General features: G+C 46.2%; 1 protein-coding gene across 1 annotated transcript in view; it reads left to right on the forward strand.

Annotated features, from left to right (window-relative positions):
- Positions 1 to 22,982, forward strand: part of MERTK (MER proto-oncogene, tyrosine kinase) — a 104,535-nt gene that overhangs the window by 62,855 nt on the left and 18,698 nt on the right. Inside the window, exons 8-13 of the mRNA XM_081264787.1 lie at positions 3,311 to 3,462; positions 12,874 to 13,027; positions 15,568 to 15,721; positions 19,556 to 19,641; positions 21,510 to 21,605; positions 22,479 to 22,559. Of these exons, the coding sequence (XP_081120913.1) occupies positions 3,311 to 3,462; positions 12,874 to 13,027; positions 15,568 to 15,721; positions 19,556 to 19,641; positions 21,510 to 21,605; positions 22,479 to 22,559 (723 nt within the window). The remainder of the gene's footprint in view (positions 1 to 3,310; positions 3,463 to 12,873; positions 13,028 to 15,567; positions 15,722 to 19,555; positions 19,642 to 21,509; positions 21,606 to 22,478; positions 22,560 to 22,982) is intronic.

Below are 22,982 nucleotides of genomic sequence, written 5' to 3' on the forward strand. Positions count from 1 at the left end.
GTGGACACTCCCGGGGTGTGTGAACACTCAGACCTTTTCCTGGGGCCTGGTTTTTAGTGTTCACTTTAAAAGGGGTTAGGGGAAACATCCATGCTAACCTCTGGTAGTGTTTTCTTTTACACAGGAAGATAATGCACACTTTTAAAAACCAGTGTCATTTTAAATTAAAATATGATACACAAAAGTTATTATTCATAGCATTAAACTCAAGAAACAGTGACCTGGGTCTGGCTAACATTTGCTCAGCACCCATGAGGTGCCGGGAGCCCAAAGGTGCTTTCCAGGCTGTTCTGCATGAGGGCCTACCCCAGCCGCGGGCACTAGGCACTATCTTTACCTAGGTACTGTTCCTAGGTAATTTCTTTACCTAGATACTGTACCTAGGTACTATCCTTACACTTTAAAGACTCTTCTCTGTATCGCTTTTGATTTTAGATTTCTTTCCTTTTCTGTGAACAAGGGAATGGCCGTGGCAGTTCTGTCCCCTTCCGGTCACGTAGTTTCTGTTGTCCCCAGTTCAGGGTCCTCACTTCACCTACACAGGCTCTTCCCCGCCCTGTGTCCCTCCTTGTACAGTCAGCGTCACAGTCAGTACAGATGGAGAGACGGGTCTGGATCTGAAACTTTTGAGGGCTTGAGGACGGGGGATTGAGCTAAATTAGAAATCAGAACCACAGCCAGGCACAGTGGTGCACACCTCAGGAGGCTGAGGCAGGAGGATCACAAGTTCAAAGCCAGCCTCAGTGATTTAGCAAGGCCCTAAGCAACTTGGAGACCCTTCGTCTGGTCATCTTGGTAACCATGTTGCTCTCACAGCAGAGAGTGACCTATAAATGACAACTAGGTCCAGTTAGCTGATGGTCGTTTTCAACCTGTATTCCTACTGATTTTTTTTCCTGCTTGTTGTATCGACACCTGTTTCATAAGGTGGCATATACTTTGTTTTTACATATATTTTACATGTATGTTTGTGTAGATGTGCACAAGTACAGAATACACATTGCTTTTAGAGGGGAGTAGAGATTGAACCCAGGGCCTCACACATGCTAAGCAGGTAGTTTACCACTGAGCTCCACCCCCAACTCCCACTGAGTTTTAATCCTTTCACAGTCTCTGCCTCTAAATTGGGGCATTTATTCCATTCAAGTGTGGCACTGCCATTTGAGTCCGGTGGACCGAGGTACATCACATTTTCTCTGTTCTTTGTGTATTTGTTCTCCTGTTCTTCCTTCTTTTGGGTTAGTCAAATATTTATCTCCATTGTTGATTTTTTTGGCTTTAACTCTTTGTCTGTCTCTTTGTTGTTGTTAGGAACAGGTTTTACTTTATTTTTGTTTGTTCTTTTTAGTTATACATGACAGTGGAGTCTATTTTGATCACATACACAAAGAACAGAGAAAATGTGATGTACATTTTCCCATACCTGCCCCATTTTAGTACCTGGGCCCTCGGCTACTGAGCTTCCCCATGTTCTTTGGGGAGAATAGACTTGCTGAGTTACAGCTCTCAAATGTGTTACAATTTCTCTTCTACCATTGACAATTTTTTTTTTTTTTTTTTGGTCCCAGGGATTGAACCCAGGGGTGCTTAACCACTGAGCCACATCCCCAGCCTTTTTAATGTTTTATTTTGAGGCCAGATCTCACTAAATTGCTTAGGGCCTCACTAAATTGCTGAGGTTGGCTTTGAACTCATGATCCTCCTGCCTCAGCCTCCAGAGTTGCAGGGATTATGGGCGTGTATCACTACACTCGGCTACCTACTGACTACTTTTTGCCCTTAAAATTCCTTCTTGTCACTGTAGAGGAGTTCTAGGAGGAGGCAGACACAAAGGCCTGCAGAGTCAGCATGCTCACTCATAAATTCTGCAGCAGACTGCAAGGTGTGTGTCTTATCCCATAGGCACGGCGCTGGCAATGTGACTGTGATGGTTCCCAAGCTGAGCTGAGCTTTACCTTCATGGTTTCTGCTCCCAGAGTCAGTAGGGATGAGGAGGACTATCATGGTTTTTTGTTTAATTTTGCTTTGTTTTCCTTTCTGACATATGAGAAATATGGAGTCTTTAAATACAGTTATAGGCAACATACAGTTTGGTGTATATTATTCCAATTTTTAAATTCCTTCTTTATATAAATCACTTTTTTATTTCTAAAATGGTCCAACATGTACTTTTTTGCAATCCCCCTGTTGGGTTTTTTTTTTTTTTTAAGTATCAATGCACATAATATACCTCATTCTTTTCAGTGACTGGGTAGTTAGTATGCCATTGGGAAATGTATCAAAATTTATATTATAATTTACTGACCAATGGCATTTATTCCCATTACATTGCAATGAATGTAACTCCAGCTATAGATTGAATTTATGGAAATAAAATCGTTGGTCAAAGAGCTTGTTTTCAATTTTAATAGACACTGTCAAGTTCTTCACTCCCCAAAGAGTGTAGTAATGGTCTTGACTTGTGTCCCATGCACCCATGCACTTGTGTCCTTACACCCACACACGCTTATAATACACACTCGGCGGGCCTCCCGCATCCGTGGGTTCAGCATCCTCAGATCGAACTAACGAAGGATCAGAAACATTTGAGAGAAAAATCGCAACTGTGCTGTTCTTGGTATCCTTATTCCCTAAGCAATGAAGCAGAACAGCTATTTATGGAGCGTTTACCCTGTTGAAGGTACCACAAGTCACCTAGAGATGACTGAGAGCAGGACGAGGGTGTTCTGTGCAAATCCTGCATTTTGTGGGAGGGACTTGGGCATCTGTGAGTGTCAGTGTCTGAGGTGGTCCCCAGGCGATGGATGGCTTGCAGACCCTGGGGGCTGCCTAACACTTTTCATTGACTGATGATCTCTATTCCGATCAGTAACCTGCCTCTGCATGTGGTGGCAGCTTCAGACTGACCTCAACCCTGCCTTCAACATCTTAGAAACCACAGAACTGCTCCCCAGTCGGCCTGGGGACTGTGCAGCCCTCAGGTGTCAAGGCCACCCTGGGGGTCTCTCCAGGAGCCCACGAGCGCCCTCTGCCTCCTTCCCGCCCTTCTCTGTCATCCCACTTCAGTGCTTGTGGCCTTTTTAGCTTCAGAAGTGAATCTTGAGGCTCCGGGAGCCTGGACCACGTACTGGTTGGGGCTCCCGTCATATTTCATGAACCCTAAGTGACGACAGAAATCTGTTTTCAGTTTCCATTTTTTGTGTGTGTGCTTTTCATGGGACACTTGAAGGCCAACCCCTGGAAAACCAGGAGAGTGGCTCCACCGCGCTTGTCCCTGTGGCTCTTTACCTTCCTCTGCTTTTCTTTGCAGCACCATCGGTGGCACCTTTAAACGTCACTGTGTCCCTGAACGAGTCCGGAGGTTACCTGGACGTCAGGTGGACGAAGCCCCTGATCGCGCCGCAGGCGGGGCAGCTGGTGGGCTACCAGATATCACACGTGTGGCAGAGCTTGGGGACTTTCGTAAGTCAGAGCCTGAGTCCCCTACGTCGTCCCTTTTCGGCCTGCTGATTCACTTCTGTTTCAGAAGCTCTGGTTTTGCTGAGAAGACCTGGCCTGATGGCATGAGGCCAGGCACCTCTTGGTGGGACTTGAGTGAGCATCGGTGGTGACGGAGCAGGCCTCCGTTCAGCAGATGGGTCGGGAGATCCTCCTCTGTTGCCACCTGTGGTGCTGAGGATGAACCCAGGGCCTTGTGCGTGCGAAGCAGGCACTCTACCAAGTGAGCTATCTCCCCAGCCCCGGGATTTAGTCTCTTACGGAAAGATGAGAGGGTGACCCAGGCAATCGCAGTGTGAGGTCAGGGCTCTGTGGGGTTGGGCAGGCTGACAGCTCAGAGCCTCTGAGGAAGATTGTCAGGGAAGATCCTCAACCTCAGAGGATAAGCAAGTGTGCTGGCCAGTAGGGCCCAGCTCCATAGGAGCCCAAACTAGACCAAGCCACATGGCCACCCATGGCACAGCCAGCAGAGGAGCCTCAGCCAGGGGGCATGAGACCCTCAGGGCCACATGATGGGCCCAGGGGTAGGACATGTGGCTGAGGGTCCCAGGGCCAAGAGCTGATGAGAGCCTTGTGTAGCAGCCAGCAAACAAGCCCTCCCCGGTGCAGTTGCCTCGGAGTCCTGCCGTGGCCACTGACTTCCCTCGTTGCCAGGTGAGCCATCCCGGAATGGCTCAGGGTCAGGGAGGTGAGGCCTTGCAGATTGGCATGTTCTGCAAGGCTGTGCAAAGATGCTGGAGGCCCGTGGCACACTGTTCCTCCCAGCAAAGGGGGCACTTCATCTGGGCCTGTGTTAGTCAGGTCAGAAAGAGATTCATTATGAGGAGCTGGCCCACCCAGTCAGAGGCCGAGAAGGCTTCGGAGCTGCTATCTGCAAGCTGGAGCCCCAGGAGAGCCAGGGGTGGGATGGGGGTCTGGAAGCTGAGAACCAGGGGACCCTGTGCATAGACCTCTGGCTAAGGGGGAAGACCACATCTCAGAATCCTCCTCATCCTTTCCTGTGGGGGCTGGACGATGCCCACTCATGCTGGGGTGGCCATCCGCTCTCCTCAGTCTGCTGATTCTATTGCTGATTTCCTCTGGAAACATCCTCACAGACATACCCAGAAACGGTGTCCAGCCAAACCGCCAGGCACTGCACAACCCAGTCGAGGTGACACATGAACCTCCACAGCTTGGCATAACTTTTTAAAAAATATTTTGTTTTTAATTGTAGTTGGACACAACACCTTTATTTTATTTTTATGTGATGCTGAGGATCGAGCCCAGCGCCCCACACATGCTAGGTGAGCGCTCTACTGCTGAGCCACAGTCCAGCCCCAGCTTGGCCTGATTTCGACAGATGAAAATGGAGGAGTTTCCGGTGAAAAAGGGTGTCGTGGAAGGAGGTGTCAATGCAGTGGCTCTGAGGGACTGAGGACTCTCTCGAAGGTTCAGAACATGTGTCCTTTGTGACAGCATGGCAGGAGGTGAAGCTGGACTGGGGAGCTGCGACCCCAATATGGGCAGTGTGGAAGTCAGGCCGAGGCAGAGAGAGTTAGTGGATGGCCAGGGAGCCAGTGAGAAGTGTGAGGCTTGTGGATTATGGACAAGGATTATGTCAGTTTTCGTTTATGGAATAAAGTTGAGCTTATTGATATAAATAGCCTTCAAATTTGCCTTCGTTCCACTAGAGCATCTTGGTGACCTGCCTGGTCTACAAAGAGTAGAGAGGGAGCTCAGCAATTGGCTTCCTGTCTTGGAGGCTCCTTCCTGTCTTGGGAGCTCCTTCCTGTCTTGGAAGGTTTTCTGGCTCACAGAGAATGTATATCACAGATGTCACCAAGGTTTAGTCTGAATACCCACCGGCATGTGCTTGGTACTGGCGAGGTATTGGTGAGGTGCATCGTATGTCAGGTGGCTTCTGCTTCTACCTCAAGGCTGGAAATGATCCCTTTCACCCAGTAATGATTCCCTAGTGTGAGTGCTCATTCCATCCACAAGAGCAAACAAAGGCCAAGGGCATCCTGGGTGACATAGGGACTGCCTCCCTAGCACCAGCCACACCCTTTCTGAAGGTCCCTGCTGCCGCAGGAACTCAGCCCAAGACAAGTAGGGGGCAGCTGGGGATGGAGGCTGAGCGTGGCTGGGTGGGCAACTTCCAGACAGGGCCCCTGCCCACCAGGAAAGGAAGAACCGGGGAGATGCTGACTCTGACGCGCAAGGGCAGGAGCGCTGGTCTCACCAACCAGGGAAAGCAGGCTCCCTTTGTGTGGTCACATCCCAGACCCATCTCACCCTGTGACAGTTTCCTCTCAGCATCTTCAAGGATGTATAGAGGGCCTTGCACAAGTCGTCCTGCTGCATCCAGCTCTTCAGCAGGAGAGGGGGCGGGGTGAATGGCCCAACAGCTACAACCCTCGATGACGGTCTGAACTTTGTTCCAATGTGTTTTGTTTTTGTTTTTGTTTTGGTACTAGGAGTTGAATCCAGGGGTGCTTCACCACTGAGCTACATCCCCAGCCCTTTTTTTTAAATTTTGAGACAGGATCTTGCTAAGTTGTTTAGAGCCTCGCTAAATTGCTTGAACTTGCAATCCTCCTGCCTCAGCTTCCTGAGCTGCAGGGATTATATTCCAATCATTTTTTTTAAGATTTCAAACACATATGAAACGTTCCCATATGCCATATTTTAATGGCACACAGTGCTTTTACTTTATCGTTATGGCACAGTTGACCAGCTGGCACGGTTGCTGGTCTCTCCATTCCTTTAGGGTGACTGCACCAGGGCATGGGTCCAGCCTGCTCCAGTTGGCATTGCTGTGCGTGTCCACAGGGCAGGACAGAAAGGGGCTATGCCGGCTAAGGCAGCATAACCCGGGCTATCTTGGAAGTCAGGTGCACATTCTGCCTTGCCATTGTTTGATGGATGCTTTGCACTTGGGGACAACTTGGTGCGTCTCTGGCCAAGGGAAACCTGAGGAGGAGAAGGTAGAACTTTGGGGCAGGTTTGCTCCGGGTGCTCTGGAAACAAAGATGTGCAGTTATTTTCTCTCTCACACTCTCCATCATTTATCAGAACTGCTTTTCCCAAAGGACAGCCGGGGTTTATTCTTTTTTTTTCCCTCCTGTCAGGAAGCAATCTTCTGGAAGCAGGAGGTGATATAAATAGAGGAAAAAGAAGAGGGCTCAGGCCAGTGTTCTGCCTCACGTAAACGCTGTCCCTGAGTGGGGAAAGCCTGCTTGGCCTCACGCCTAGGAGAGGACGGTTCTACCCAGGCCTCTGTGCCAGCTGCCCCCCGGACCAGCTGCATTTCCCCCTTGGCACTCGGCGTCACATGCCTGTCCGAAAGGCTCAGTAATTGTGGTTCAGTTCCTTAGGAATGTCCTCTTCCTCTGTTGGCAGAAGGTAGGGGTCACCAGCAGACATGCGAGTGGCCTGAAGCCAAGCCAGTGGGTCCGGAGAGCCTTTGTTCTTTCCTCCCAGCGTGACGAAGCCACTTCTCTTGAGCTGAGGCATGAGAAGCGAAGCAGCAATGAAAGCTTTAGGAGTCACTGTGGCCTCATGAGCCAAGTGCCACCAGCACTCAGCTGTGCTGTGTGTCATCAAACCTATCCCCTCTGCAGTGAGAACGATGCCACCACTGTGAGGGCTGTGACCCTTCCCGTCATTCACCTCCCTGCAGAGGCCAGATCATCCCGGCCAGGCGGTCATCTGCCCCTGCACCCACTCTGTACTCCGTGCATCACGACGGACTTTGACAACAGAAGACTTGGTTGCTCACGATACTTTGGGAACAGGCCCTGATGCAGATAAGCTTCTGGCACATAATGGGCAACAAGAGGCAGAACATGGATGAAGTCCAGGGCAGGGAGGCAAACCTGTCCAGAGGGAAGTTTGCAATGAGCCCGCATCCATCACTCAGCCTCCAGAGCTGGCCTCCACCTCCAGGGAAACGCTTCGGCACAGCTTCACTTTGTGCACTGATGTGGAAGATGGGCTGTGCCCTTGTCATCCACAACTGTCGTGTTGTGTGCAGACTAAGAACCTTTGGTCTTCACTAGATGGATGTTTATTACTCTCAATGAAGATTCTACCTTTTTTTTTTTTTTTTTTTTTTTTTTGGTACCAGGAATTGAACCCAGGGGCACTTAACCACTGAGCCACATCCCCAGCCCCTTTTTATATTTTATTTTGAGACATGATCTCACTAAGTTGTTGAGGGTCTTGTTAAATTGCTGAGGCTGGCTTTGAATTTGCAATCCTCCTGCCTCAGCCTCCTAAGCCTCTGGGATTACGGGCGAGTGCCATTGCACCTGGCTGATTTCTACCTTTTCAAATTCTATTTTTCTTGATACCCCTTGCCTTCTAAAACAGGGCTCAAAGTCCAAAGGTAAGGAGCAAGTACACATTATTTATTTTTTTAACTTGGAGCCCTGTCTTGCTCATCTTTTAGGGGCCTTGAACTTGCCTTGTAGGCACTGTAGAACCAAGGAGTGGACCCCGACACACCACCCAAGCCAGCTGGAGACATTCTGTGAATGTGCCTCTGATGAGATGTGGGCTCATTTTTCCCCACCCCATCCCTGTTCCCATTCCACGAAGAGAGAGTTCATTCAGCAAATAAATTTAGAACATATTGCATGGAAACCACCTCCTTGAAGACCCAGAGTGTATACTGGCAAGTTCAAGGCCCTTGAATGTTCTGTAGCAAGTCAGTTTTGACCCAGGATTGCCCACACGTTCCATAGAACTCATGTTTTTATGTGTGGTTTTTCTGGAGCTCATTGGTAGGGATTATGACCCTGATGCTGGTTTAGTCTGTTTGTAAAGGACAGAGATCTTAGCAGGAAGCCTTACAGCAGAAATCGCCATCGCCTTGAAAGTGACTTCTTCAAAGACCCAGAGAAGCCTCCTCCTGAGCGGGCAGTAGCTGCCAGGGCAGCTGAGAGGCACCTGCGTGTCGGCACCTGCCCACACCTCCTTCATTCCTCGTCTCCTCTCCCAGCCAGAGGAGGCAGAGCATTTGAGCTGGCGGTAAGGCATGAGTCATGAGCCAGGTTCTCATAAGACAGGCCACTTCAGGGATTCATCAAGGGTGGTCCACGTTGCCAGGAGAAGCCAGGAGATTGCCAGGAGGTGATCTCCACAAACAAGTCCAGCCAGCTTCCTGGTTTGGGACACTGACAGCTTGGTAATTTTCTCCTCTGCAAGAAGACTTGAAAGATACCCAGGGTCAGCCTGGAAGAGGGCTTTCTGTTTACAGCGAGAAAGACCCAAGAAAAGCACCTTGTTACCCACAGTCGAGGATACCAATGACTACCATTGATTGTTTGCAGCATACCAGGTTCTGGGGTGTTTACCTACAGGAACTCATTTAACTCAAGAAAGATGGTATTCTCCGTTTTCAGCCAAGAAAACAGAAGCTCAGAGACATTGAGTAACCCACCCAGAGTCACAGAGCTTGGCACAGGCAGAGCTGGTATAGAACCCAGGTGTGACTGACTCCAAAGCCAGAGCTTCCCTGAGCCCACTGCTTTTGCCAGAGACCTTCAACCCTCTTCCCAACACAGTGTCTCTTATTCAGGCTCCACAGTGTGGCCCCTCAGCAGGAAGAAGTAAGAACAGATACAATCTGGGCGCAGTGTGGGCTCACGCCTGTAATTCCAGCAGCTTGGGAGGCTGAGGCTGGAGGATGGCAGGTTCAAAGACCCTGTCTCAAAATAAAAAATGGAGTGGGAAATAGCTCAGCGGCAGAGCAACCCTGGGCTCAATCTCTAGTACTGCAAAAAAAAAAAAAAAAAAAAAAAGGACATGTTTCAGAGAGGAAGATGTGAGGGTTTGGGGCTGGTGCCTGAGAGACTGCTTGCAGCCCTTTTGAACAAGTCACCTTGGTGATCATTGTGTGACAGCAACTTTTTTTTTTTTTTTAAAGAGTGGGAAAGAGGGAGAGAGAGAGGAGAGAGAGACAATTTCAATATTTATTTTTTAGTTCTCGGTGGACACAACATCTTTGTTGGTATGTGGTGCTGAGGATCGAACCCGGGCCGCCCGCATGCCAGACCAGCGCGCTACCGCTTGAGCCACATCCCCAACCCTGACAGCAACTTTTAGAATCTGATGGTTCTTTCTGTGTTGAGCATTACTGTTCTTTGAGGCTATAAAATGGGCCATATTCTTAAATCCAGTTATGAGTCACAGGGCTGTGAATTCTCTCAGAGCCTGGGGATAATAAAGCCTTTGGATAACTGTGAACAAATCACTGCAGTCACCCTGCCTAACTTTAATGCCACCCACAAGAAAAAAAGACATTGTCTTGCCAAAGGTGTACTATTACTATCCTGACCCACAAAGTTCCTTATGTCTTCTTTTATATGGAAGTGAAATTGTAATCCAATGTCATATTTTAAATTCAATTCCAGTACCTGAAAAGGCTCTCAGATTTCTATAGCCTGGGGATATGATCCTTATGTTGGTAAAAAAAAAAAAAAAAAAAAAAAAAATATATGGAGGCTCTTTAAATGAGAAATATGCAGTTGGCCCACGGCACGTGCCCCACCACCAGACCACCTGTGTCAGGGAAACAGCCCTACTTTATGTAACCCGCACCCTGATAGTAATGAAATGTTAGCTCTTTCATAATCCAATCTGAAATGGGTTTCTCTGACAACTTTCAAAAATCAGAATGAAAATAATCCCTTGGGGATACGGATACAGGAGCATCTTTCTTTACATACTTGGCATGAAAACAGTCATGCACACCTGTAATCGCAGCAGTTTGGGAGGCTGAGGCAGGAGGATGGCAAATTCAAAGCCAGCCTCAACAACTTAGCAAGGCCCTAAGCAACTTAGCATGATCCTGTGTCAAAATAAAACATATATATATATATATATATATATATATATATATATTTTTTTTTTTTTTTTTTTAAAAGGCTGGGAGGGCTGGGGATATGGTTCAAGCGGTAGCGCGCTCGCCCGGCATGCGTGCGGCCCAGGTTCGATCCTCAGCACCACATACCAACAAAGATGTTGTGTCCGCCGAGAACTAAAAAAAGAAAAACAAATAAATATTAAAAATTCTCTCTCTCTCTCTCTCTCTCTCTCTCTCTCTCTCTCTCCTCTCTCACTCTCTTAAAAAAAAAAAAAAAGGCTGGGAATGTGGCTGAGTGGCCCTGAGTTCAATCCCTGGTACCCAAAAAAAAAAAAAAAAAAAAAACCCCAGTAGGGATGAATTACATACATTTACTATAGTGGGGATCTAGAACCAACCTCTTATGGACACAAAGGATGTGAATTTATATTTATGAATTCTTCAAAAGGATGATTTGGTTTTTGTTATGATTTCTGTTCTTCTGGGCATTTAATTGTTTCCCAATTGTGCATCGTGCTTTTCCTCTTATTTTGAGAGAATTCCTCATGTTGATGTATTGTATTTGAGTCTTTATAGGAAAAAAAAAAGAACCACAGCCAGAAACAGGCCCAGGGTTCCTTATCAGCCTTGAACTTTGAGGAGCTCTTAGGCAATAAACTGTGGCGTAGACGTGCTATTTATTTCTCGGTGGTAGACCTGAGTCACGGCAGGGCTCTGGGATGCAGACCCTGGAATTTCTCTACCCCCAAATTAAAACAGAATGACAAAGTGAGCCATCATCAAAACTGGTCTGCCATAAAAAAAATTGCTTTATTTCTAAAAAAGATATTGCCAGAATGTATCTCCCAATTGAATTATTCCTTTGTGTACTTAATTAACCACAATAGCAAAAAGTATGGCCAATCTTGCAGGTTCCCGGTTGAGAGGAGTAGAAAACCCCACATTTTTGAAGGTCACGTTTTGTTCTTTCATCCCTTATCTTTCTTTCTTTCTTTTTTTTTTTTTCTTGTACTGGGGATTTAACAGGGATGCTTTACCGTTTGCACCACGTCCTCAGCATTTTTTTAAAAATTTAAATTTAAATTTTTTTTTAGTTGTAGATAGACACAATACATTTATTTTATTATTTTTTTATGTGGTGCTGAGGATTGAACCCAGTGCCTCACACATGCTAGGCAAGCGCTCTGCCACGCAGTCATAGCCCCAGCCCTTTAATTTTTATTTTGAGACAGGGTCTCGCTAAATTGCTTAGGGCCTCCCTAAATTGCTGAGGTTGACCTCAAACTTGCCATCCTCCTGCTTCAGCCTCCTAAACCACTGGTATTACAGGCGTGTTCAACCACGCCTGGGTGTCTGGGGCATTCTGAGCTCTGATGGTCACTTCCTGTTTAGATTGAGGAATGATCTCTGATAGCAACCCAGGGGCTGCTTGGTCACACCCTGTCTGTAAGGGCTGAGCTGGCTGTGTCCTACACTATCTCTAGAATGATGGGCAGGAGACTGACTGACCAGGAATAAAGTTCCTTCCAAACTCTGCCTCTGCTGTTTATTGATGATGGATGGTACCATGAGACTGATATTTCTCTCCCCTCTCCAAACTAATATTCTCAAAATTCAGAGCTTCAGCCATGTTCCAGGGCTTGCTCTCAGCCTTCACAACCTTACAGTTTTCATTCAAGAGCCAGCCCCACCAGCAGAATCGTTTTCCTGCATCAGTGAACATCCTGATCTTGGAGGTTGGGAAACAAAGGGGAAAGTGTCATGTAAACATACTTTTTCCCCCTGTGTTTTAATGGCTCAGGGTCACATAACAGTGACTTTTAAAAACAACATAAATAAACGTAAAACAAGGGGCTGAGGCTGGGACTTAATGGTGGAGCACTCACCTAGCATACACGAGGCACTGGGTTTGATCCTCAGCACCACATAAATGTAAAATAAAGATATTGTGTCCACCTAAAACTAAATAAATAAATAAATATTAAAAAATAAACGTAAAACAAGGTTTTGAAAATTAAACCAATTGCGTATTTGTCACACTGAGGGCAAAAAAAGAGTAGCATTAGTAGATTGTACATAGATTTTAGTCCAAATTCTTAAAATTTCAAAACTCTGGACCCTGCTTGGGCAGTTACCAGGTTTGCAGTGTCGAGGGATGGTGTGACTCTGAATTGTGCTCTGGGGGACCCTACAGGGGAGTCTCAAGGACTTCACCTTGCTCTTGCCTTCTGAAGGTAGTGCTACATGCTTTGCCCTTTCTGGAAGCTTCTTTAAGGACCACCTTAAGTGCCTCACCCTCCTGATCCTAGTTTGTAAAGCTTGGTGTTGCTGCCAGCCCCACCCCATGTCCCTGCCTGTGTTTGGGTTCACTCCACCACTGTGTCCTGAGTGAGGAAGGAACGCTGTGGAGCAGAGATGTGGCCACTGTCCCCGGGACATGGGTGGGATGGCCTCCCACAGAAGGAACCCCATGCAGCTGGTGCCTCCAATTTCATTTCCTTTTTTTTTTTCTCTATCCCCAGAAGGAGCTCTCTGAAGAAGTCGGCCAGAATGGCAGCCAGGCTCAGATCCCTGTTCAAGTCCACAATGCCACCTGCACCGTGAGGATCGCAGCCATCACTAAAGGGGGCGTTGGGCCTTTCAGCGACCCAGTGGAAATATATGTTGCTGTGTATGGTGAGAGCAGGGCCCTTCTTGCCTGATGGGATGCAGCGGTCCTGGTGGTGCACATACTGCTGTAGTGACCTATGGGATGACTCCCAGTTAAGGGCCAAAAAGCATGTTCGCGCCGGGTGCAGTGGCGCACGCCTATAATCCCAGAAGATCAGGAGGCTGAGGCAGGAGGATCCCAGTTTCAAAGCCAGCCTCAGGAACTTAATGAAACTCTGTCTCAAAATAAAAAATAAAAAGGGTTTGGGGATATAGCTCAGTGGTTAAGTGCCCTGGGGTCAATCCCTGGTACAAAAAAAAAAAAGATGTGTGCAAGGATCAGGGTCCTCAGTATGGTGACACGCTTCACAGAATCCCCACACTGCCAGGTCCTCCTGCCATTTCTACCAACATTGACTTGTTGAAGGTAGTTAGAAGAGGCGCTTGTGCTTGAGCTGGATAGGCCGTGTGACTGAGCCTTCTATTATGTGCATTTGCAGGTGTTGGCTTTGCTGTTCTAAGCAGCGCTCTCCGCCTAGTGTTTACCCACCCAGCCCTTGGTAGTGTGCTTTGGGATCTGCTCTGCACAGAACATCTCCTCTTTCCTACAGAAGCCGTCTTCAGACTGCCCTGGGCTGACTGAGCTAAATGCCCAACCACGCGTGCTGGCTTTTGCGGGTTGCTGGAATGTTCCTTGGCAAGGTGCCACCGTGGTACCCCGAACAGCCAAAGTGCTGGACTGGCTTCCACAGACCAGTGGAGCCACCTTTGTCCTAACTCTGACCGGCTCTGGGCTGTCTGATGGTAATAAAAATCCATGCGCAGGCATCTGTATCCCAGTGAGTTACAGATTTACAAGCTCTTGCCAAGCCTGGCCTTGTATCCAGTAGCAGGACTTGAGAGCACATAATTGAGCTCCTGTCTGTTCCCAGTGACCCTCAAACAGGCTCTCTCCCTTTGAGTGGTGAATTGAACCATATTACATTCCTGCAGCCCGAGGCCTCAGTATCTGGGAACATCAGTTACAGATGATGGGAAAACAAAGGTGTATCTACCTCCTACATGATTCAAAGACAATGAGAGATCCTCACGCTAAAGGCATAGCTTAAAACAGCTTATTTAAGACCGCAGAACTTTCGTCTCATACATAATAAACTATGATCTATTTAAAAATTTTGCTGGCTCTGCACAGCTCCGGCATACATAAATGTCAGTTATCGCAGCTTAAATTATACCATTTGCCCAACAGCGGTCAAGTTTTAGCTGCCCTCGGGTATGGACTGTAATTGCATCAAGCATGAACTCAGCCGCTGGTTGTGCAGTCCTCAAGTCTCCTTATCAATAAGAGACGTGCAGATGATTGCGACCAATCAGATGGCTCCTTTCAAACTCAATCGCTGATTGGCCACTGCGCAACCATTGTTTGGTTCCTTGGTGTCCTTAGAGGGCGACGCGCTTCCTGTAAAGGGAAGGAAGTGGCTGGATTGCCTCAAGCCTCCCAGTGACAGGCACACCTGATTCTGCAAAACTAGAGGATTCAGGGATGAAAGTACACAAAGAAAGAGAAGCGATAACGTTGGGAGTGAACTGAGCGTTGAGGGTCAGCAGAGCAGCAGTCTCGACGCTGACTCTGCGGTTGTTTGGAGGCTCACTGTGCAGCCTGAGGAATTTAACGAGGTCAGCTGATTAACATAAATGCAGTGGTTGTGAGGAAAAGGCTGAAAGGTTCCAAAGAAAGTGACACCAGCAAAAAAGAGACAAACAAAAACCCCTGCACATTCTGGACTGGGATGTCTATCAATGGCAGAGTGCTTGCCTAGCACATGGCCTGGGTAGTTCCACTGGAGTGGGGGGCTCAGGGGGTGTGAAGAAAAGAAATCTTCATATTAAAATAATTCTCAAAGTGACTTTGCAAAATTAAAATCACAAAAAAAAAAAAATAGAACATTGGAAGTTGATCCAAACTTAGAAAGGCATATGACAATTCTCCCAAAGATGCAAAATGTGTTTTCTCTGTGTCATAAAGTTACTTCACTAGAGCAGATTAACCCTGTTCAAACTACTCAGTGGTAAGAACTTTTGCTTTGTTTTGTTGTGGTACTGGGATTGAATCCAATTGGACCACTATCTCTGAGCTACAACCGCAGCCCTGTTTTATTTTAAGACAGGGTCTTTCTAAGCTGTCAAGGCTGGCCTTGAACTTGTGCTTCTTCTGCCTTCGCTTCCTGAGTAGCTAGTATTACAGCCTCAGCAACCTAGGAAGGCCCTGAGCAACTTAGCAGGACCCTGTCTCAAAAAAACAAAACAAAACAGGAAGAGCCAGGGATGTGGCTGAGCACCCCTGGATTCAATCCCCATTACCCAAAACAAAACACCCCGAATGGTCTCAGATTATACCAGTGAGGGCTGCCTGCATCTGTAGAAGACTGAAGGTGAGCTTAAGACTGAAGGTGAGCCCAGTTCTAAACGCTCTTGACTGTTTGTCCTTCCCTATTACAGGCCGTACTTCTTAGGTATTTAGGATCCCAGAGAATCACTTTGCCTTGACCTTTCTGGTGTTTTATCAGGTGAAGTGGATTATGCCCCCTCGTCAACTCCGGCGCCTGGCAACACAGAGCCCTTGCTGGTCATTCTCGGCTGCTTCTGTGGATTTATGTTGATTGGGCTGGTTTTATATATTTCTATGGCCATCAGAAAAAGACTCCAGGAGACAAGGTTTGGGTAAGTTTCCCAGTGAAAATTTGTGGCCCAGTGATATTGATGAGGTTGTTGGGTCAGGCCATGATGCTGGTCCTGCTGGCCCTGCTCTTCAGGCTGCCCAGGATGGGTGCCCTGTCTTATGCAGCTTGGAGCAGTTCCTAGGCCAGTTCCTACCTACCATGGCAGCCAACAGCAGAGCCAGCCTGGTGAAGGGCTGTACAGAGGAACCCTCCAAAAGCCTTCACCACTTGAACTGGGTAGCTGTTACATGACGACCTGTATCAGTAGCCTTAAAAGTGACCCTGTTTTTTGTTTTTTTTTTTTAAATGAGCATCCCTGCTCTGCAAATCCAAAATCTGACATGCTCCAAAGACTAAAACTTTCTAAGCACCCAAATGATGCTGCTCCGTGAAGCTTCATTTCATGTACAAAATTATCACAGATATATAAAATTATTTTCAGGCTGTGTGTATAAGGCATGTATGAAATATAAATTAATTTCCTGTTGAACGTGTGTCCCATTCCCATGATATCTCATTATGTATAAGTAAATACTCCAGAGTTTGGAAAAGAAAAAACCGAAATTTGTAATACTTCTGGTCCCATTTGGTCATTTCAGATAAGGGATACTCAACTTGTATAAGTAGATAAAAATATAGGGGGGGAAATTCACCAAAGCTGGTATCATTTTGGGTAGCTGGGTCCCTCCCTCCCTCTGTCCTTTCCTCCCTCCCTCCCTTCCTTCCTTCCTTTCTTCCTTCCTTTCTTTTCTCTTTTCCTTCTTTCTTTTTTTCCTTCTTTTAATGTATTTTGTTCATTTTCTGTAGCAGTTAGTTGTTTTTCAAGTAGACAAGACTTGAATACATGGAGAGAAATGTACCATGTTCATGGATAGGAAGACTCCATATTGTCAAGAAGCCAGGCCTGGTGGTGCACACCTGTAATCCTAGAGGCTTGAGAGGCTGAGGCAGGATTGTGAGTTCAAAGCCAGCCTCAGCAAAAGCGAGGCACTAAGCAACTCAGCAAGACCCTGTCTCTAAATAAAATACAAAATAGGGCTGGGGATGTGGCTCAGTGGTTAAGCACCCCTGAGTTCAGTCCCCAGTAAAAGAAAGAAAGAAAGAAAGAGAGAGAGAAAGAATATTGTCAAGAGCTTGGTTCTCCCCAAAGTAATCATAAATTTAATATAAACACCATCAAAATTGGTGCTGGGTTGTTGATAAAATTGACAAGCTGATTTGAAAATTCCTCTGGAAAAGTAAATCTGCAATTTTGAAAAACACAGAATTTTGATGGAGGGTGCTGATCTTCATTAACATAAAAATATGCCTAGTGAACAGCAAGGTATTGGTGCAAGTTGAGAGAACTCAGTCCATGGACAACACAAGGTGTCCATTTATAGGTAGGAATTGAAGGTATGTTGAAGATTACATTTCATATCTAGAGAAAAGAAGGAATGTTCAAAAAATTGACCCTGTGATAGGCACTGAATAGAGAGAGACGCATGATACTGGCATGGAGGCTGCCCACATGTGGCTTATAGTCCTACAACTGAGAAATGTAGAAGAAGGGCTTCATTTGGAAGTGCTTCTATTAGCTACGCCTCCACTGACTTATAAATCTAACACTAAAACGGATGTTAGATATTAGCTGATTGAACTTTGGTTGCAGTAACCTAGGAAAGGTTAGGGTTGAAAGCTACAGAATTTACCAAAAAGTAGGGCTGCTAAATTCAGCAAATACATTAACAAGGTCACAAAACTATTCTAACATTTAGGAATACAACTATTTCCAAGAACCATTAAGCTCAGCAAAAACTAATAACAGGTTATTTTTATGTTTACTAGAGCCAGTTCCCTTGGGTCCTCCCAATGAGACCTATTCATTTGTTCATTTTGTATAGACACCTTTTTGCACCTGTTTTAATGAAAACATCTTTATTTTCTAGTTATAAAATTAACATTCTTATAGTTTTAAAAAATCAGACTGTGTAGAATAATCAGAAGTAGAAAGTGAAACCCTTTTGTAACCTGGGCTCATACATGGTTATAGTGCTATTTTGGCATATTCCTTCCTTCAAGCTGCCTTGCTTTGCCTACATATACATTATAAATTATTTATATTGTAATATTAACATTTATAAGTTATTTTCGAAACTGTTTTATCTCTTTAAAAATAATTTATATGCCCAAGGTAAAATGAAAGGAAGCCTATTGATTGACACTGTGATTGAACCCAGGGTGCTCTATCATTAGCTCCATCCCCAGCCTTTTTATTTTTTATTTTAAGACAGGATCTCCTTAGTTGCTCAGGCTGGTCTCAAACTTGTGATCCTCCTGCTTCAGACTCCCGAGTTGTTGAGATTACAGATGTGTACCACTGAGCCCAGCAATTCTACAATTTAGACTAATTAATTCATACTACTTTCCTACTGATTAGTTTTAAATGGACTAAATGAATTTTTTTAAGTTGCAGTTGGACACAATACCTTTATTTCACTTATTTATTTTTATGTGGTGCTGAGGATCGAACCCAGGGTCTTGCACATGCAAGGCGAGCGCTCTACCCCTGAATCACAACCCCAGGCCCTAAATTAATTTTTTATATGGGCTTTTTCCCCCCAGTGCTGGAGATGAAACCGAGGACCTCACACTGTCCAGGCAGAGCAATATACCACTGAGCCACCTCCCAACCTATAGAGTTTATTTTTTTAATTTTTTTTTTTTAAAGAGAGAGTGAGAGAGGGGGGAGAGAGAGAGAGAGAATTTTTAATATTTATTTTTTAGTTCTCAGCAGACACAACATCTTTGTTGGTATGTGGTGCTGAGGATCGAACCCGGGCCGCACGCATGCCAGTCGAGCGCGCTACCGCTTGAGCCACATCCCCAGCCCGAGTTTATTTTTTTAGAATAGTTTTAATTTATAGAAAAATTAAGAAGATAGTACAAAGACCTTTATATGTCCTGTACCTAATTTCCCCTTTAGTAACAGCTTAATTTAGCATAGTGCATTTATTATTATAATTTATAAACCAATATTGTTGCATTATCCTTAACTAAAATCTACAATGTATTCAGATTTCCTCAGTTTTCACCTAATGTCCCTCTTCTTTCCTGGGATCCCACTGCGGCTCCCACCTCCCAACGTATAGTTGTTATCTCCCTAGGCTCCCCTGGGCTGGGGCAGTTTCTCCCTGTCCTTGAGTTTGCCGATCTTGACAGCCTTCAGGAACCTGGTCAGGTGTTCTGCTCATGATTTGCCTGGGGCTGTGGGTTATCAGAGGTGAGGTGCCATCTTCATTACATCAGATCAAAGGGACCCTTGGCCATTTTTCACTGTCCATGTTGACCTCCTTTGCCTGGCTGAGGGAGGGTTGCTAGGTCGCTCTGCTGTGAAGATATCCGCTCTCCCTTTCTACAATTTTCTATGGAAGCAAGTCACTACACAGCCCTCAGTTAACTAGATGAGGAATGAGCTTCCCTCACCCCTGAAGGGTGTAGGAGCCATAGAAAACACTTGGAATTCTTTCCAGGAGATTCATCTCTTCCCCCTGGGTCAGCCATGTTTACATCAGCATGGACTTGTCCGTATTCACTTTATACTGGTCATCCTGTGCTGCTTTATTTAGTTGCTCGGATTGTTTGTCGATTGGGAATATTCTAGTTATTCTCTGCACTTGGTGGTGCCTGGACACAGCCATTTTGATATTGCCAAGTAAACCTAAAATAGATCGAAGGAGAGAAACCTATTTCTCCTTGTGGGAAATGTTTTTGTTGCTGACAGGTGCCTGTGGAATCAGCAGGTGCCTCTGCATCCCTGTTTTTAAGGTGGAATGTGCTTGTTTTCATCCTCCAGGAGTGCGTTCACGGAGGAGGATGCTGAATTAGTCGTAAATTATATAGCGAAGAAGTCCTTCTGCCGGCGGGCCATCGAACTCACCTGTAAGTTGACTTTTCCTTTTTGGCAAAAGGTAAAATAGTGGAGAGGAAAGAATGACCCCCAGACATTCTAACCAAAGCCCAAAAGGTGAAGAGCGGGGACTGCTAATGTGTGAAATGTAGTCAGACATGGTCACATGCATCTTGCCGTCCCAGTTACTGGAAATCTATAGTGAAACTGGGGTTAAGAAACCAGGGGTGCTAGGCACGGTGGTGTATGCAATCCCAGCAGCTTGGGAGGCTGAGGCAGGAGGATCGTGAGTTCAAAGCCAGCCTCAGCAACTTAGCAAGACCCTGTCTCAAAATAAAAAGTGGTTCAGTGGTTAAGCACCTCTGGATTTAATCCCTGGGACAAAAAAAGAAAGAAAGAAAGAAACCAGGGCTAAGGGTTTTCATAACGCCACAAGACGCAGAAAGAGGAACGTTCTAGGTCTGGAGATGGGGTACAGGCCAGGGGTTTAAAGGGAACAGCAGGGCAACAGAGTTAATCTTGAGCCTCATTTCCTGTTTTCCTGGCAAGCAGCTCGGGCTGGTTTGCCAACATGCCAGTAGCAACTCCGGTTTGTATTTTGCTGAATCAGCGTGGGGCCTTGTGGTTTGAAAAGTGGAGACAAACAGATAACTGTGTTCTTGAATAATTTCAGAAACAGTGTAGAAAGTGTGTGCAAATATTATCAAATTCCTTCTTCTGGATATTTGCCCAAACAAGACAAAATCAGAAGGACACAAGGAAGATGGAGCTTGCTGTGCTCCTCTGAAGTGAAAGCTCGCTTGATGAGGGACTTTAGTGTGATGCCTTCACTCTTCTGATCTGTGTGCCTTCTGTTTTAGATGTATCTATCCTGGCATTTTTAAAAAAGCTTCCTGTACACAATCTTTTCCTTCCTTGGAGAGCCCTTTGGGTAGACTTTTTTTCTAAGAGCTCATGTGTTCTAATTATTCAGATCTACTTTTTTTAAAATTCCAAGTCTGGCTTATGCCTTAGCAGCTCGGACTGGATCATTTGCCAAATGATGATTGAATTCCTCCTTTTCTGGTTAATCCCTCTCATGCCTAACACTTAGTGCCACAAGCCCACGATGGATAGACCTCTTTATATTGCACACCTGACTCTAGGTGACCTCTCCCTCTCCTTCCCCAAAGTACTCCGTTCAGCACTTCTACTCCGTTCAGCACTTCCGAGGTCCCATCAGGGGTGCAGAGACATCACAGGATGTCCCCTGTGATTTGTGTGCCTGCTTCCCTGGAATTCGAGGGTGGTGGGACGTCCTTATGGCTCACTTAGTTAGGGATCTAATAGTAAATGATTTTCTAGCAAGTGCCTGTTGACTCATTTCCTTACTCTTTTAAATCAAGAGCAAACCTCTTCTCCACCAATCTGATTCCTGATTGCTGCTACTACTGCATTGAGGGAAAAGAATAGGGGCTTTTTGTTGTTTTTGTTTGTTTGTTTGTTTTTGTACTAGGCATTGAACCCAGAGGCTTAACGACTGAGCTACACCCTAGCCCTTTTTTTTTTTTTTTCTTAAGTTGCTTAGGGCTTCTTGAAGTTGCTGAAGCTGGTTTGAACTCACAATCTTCTTGCCTCAGCTTCCAGAGCCGCTGGGATTATAGGCTTGCGCCACCTGCCCCCCCAAAACAAGGCTCCAAAATTTATAGTTGTTCAGAATTAACCCCACCCTGAAGGATTCATTTAATATTCTGTAATCACCATCAGGTGTGATGTTTTATTAGTGGAATTTTTGGAAAAGAAGAAATGGGTACAAAATGACAACTGCGGAAATGCTATACAGAACTTAAAGTAGAATGCTAATCGTACTTAAATGAAAGAAAGCACAGACTCTTCCTCATCTCTGTTCCTCCTTCTGCAGTGCACAGTTTGGGAGTCAGCGAGGAACTGCAGAATAAACTAGAGGATGTTGTGATTGACAGGAATCTCCTGATCCTTGGGAAAATTCTGGGCGAAGGTGAGCAATTTAAGTTCTCTTAAAACATGCGGTAAGAAGGTAAGTAGTTGGGGGAAATTTTATTTAAGATGTATTTATTAAATAGATTGACATTCTTAGGCATGGGCACTTAGTTCAGTAGTAGACCACCTGCCTGCCATGTGTGGGGTCCTGGGTTCAATTCCTGGCACTGAAAAATAACAAAATATTGTGTAACTTTGAGTTGTAATACAAATAGATCTACTTTATAATTTAAAATGGAAATAGTGATTTTTCACCAAATGAAAAGGCTTCCACAGTCCCTTGATCTCACAGGAAGCTTGAAAAGTATGAATTCCCTTCTTTTATTGGAAATCTCGCAGTTCCTTGGTCAGCATCCCACGTGTTTCAGGTTTATTCCTCTGACTTAAGGGAGTCTCTTGGCACCTTCCTAACTAGTTTAACAGGAACACAATTGGAAACAGGTATTCCATGTGCCAAGTTGTCCTTAGGATGATTGCTAATGATTCGAAGAGTCTATGCTTTGGGCTGGAGATGCTGCTCCGTGGTCGAGCACTTGCCTGGCGTGTGGGAGGCCCTGGCTTCTATCCCTGGCACCAGAAAGGAAAGTCTGTGCTGTGTGAGCTTCAGTAACACGTGCCACGTTCTCCCGTGAGTGCCATGGGTCAGTTGTCATGCCCAACCAAGGGAAGAGCTAAACAAAGTCTGAGCTGCCCAGGGCAGGAGGGAGACCAGTACAGGCATCTGCCCCCGGCCGCCTGTGCCCGGCTGTGCCCACTGCGTGGGGATGAGTCACGTTCACACCACATGAAAGTGTCAGGTCAGCACTATGGGGTTTCTGTGGTGGGGACAGAATCTGCACAGTACCCACGTAGACTTTGTTTCACTTTTCAGGAGAGTTTGGGTCTGTGATGGAAGGCAGTCTGAAGCAGCCAGACGGGACCTCTCAGAAGGTGGCAGTGAAGACCATGAAGTGTGAGTTTTCAATGGATAGACCCCCCTCCTCTGGAGCAGGCAGGCACTTTAACCTGGGATGCTCCCAGGACCAGTGACGGTGTTCAGCTCTCCGTGGCCAGTGGGCCAGAGGGCAGCGTGGGCCACTGGTACTAACGGGGAGTGAGTTCCTCGTGTATGCATGCATTATGTTTCTTTACCCCCAAAGCAACAGCTTGCGGTACCTTTGCCATCTCTGGAATCCTCCCGCCCCCACTGCCTCATCCAGTCAAGCTCAGGTGTAAATTTCTGAGGCAGTGGTGACCTGGTGGCAGCATCCCACCCCAGGGCTCGCTGAGGCTCATCTCTCCAGGATGCTGGGTCACTTCCACATTCAAAGGTGGCTGCATGGGTCCCAAGAAGCTGTGGCTGCTTGGGAAGGAAGTTTCCCAAAGAGCAGAGAAA

This window comes from Spermophilus citellus (assembly GCF_964194105.1).
Source record: "Spermophilus citellus genome assembly, chromosome: 13".
In the NCBI taxonomy this organism is placed as follows: Eukaryota; Metazoa; Chordata; class Mammalia; order Rodentia; family Sciuridae; genus Spermophilus; species Spermophilus citellus.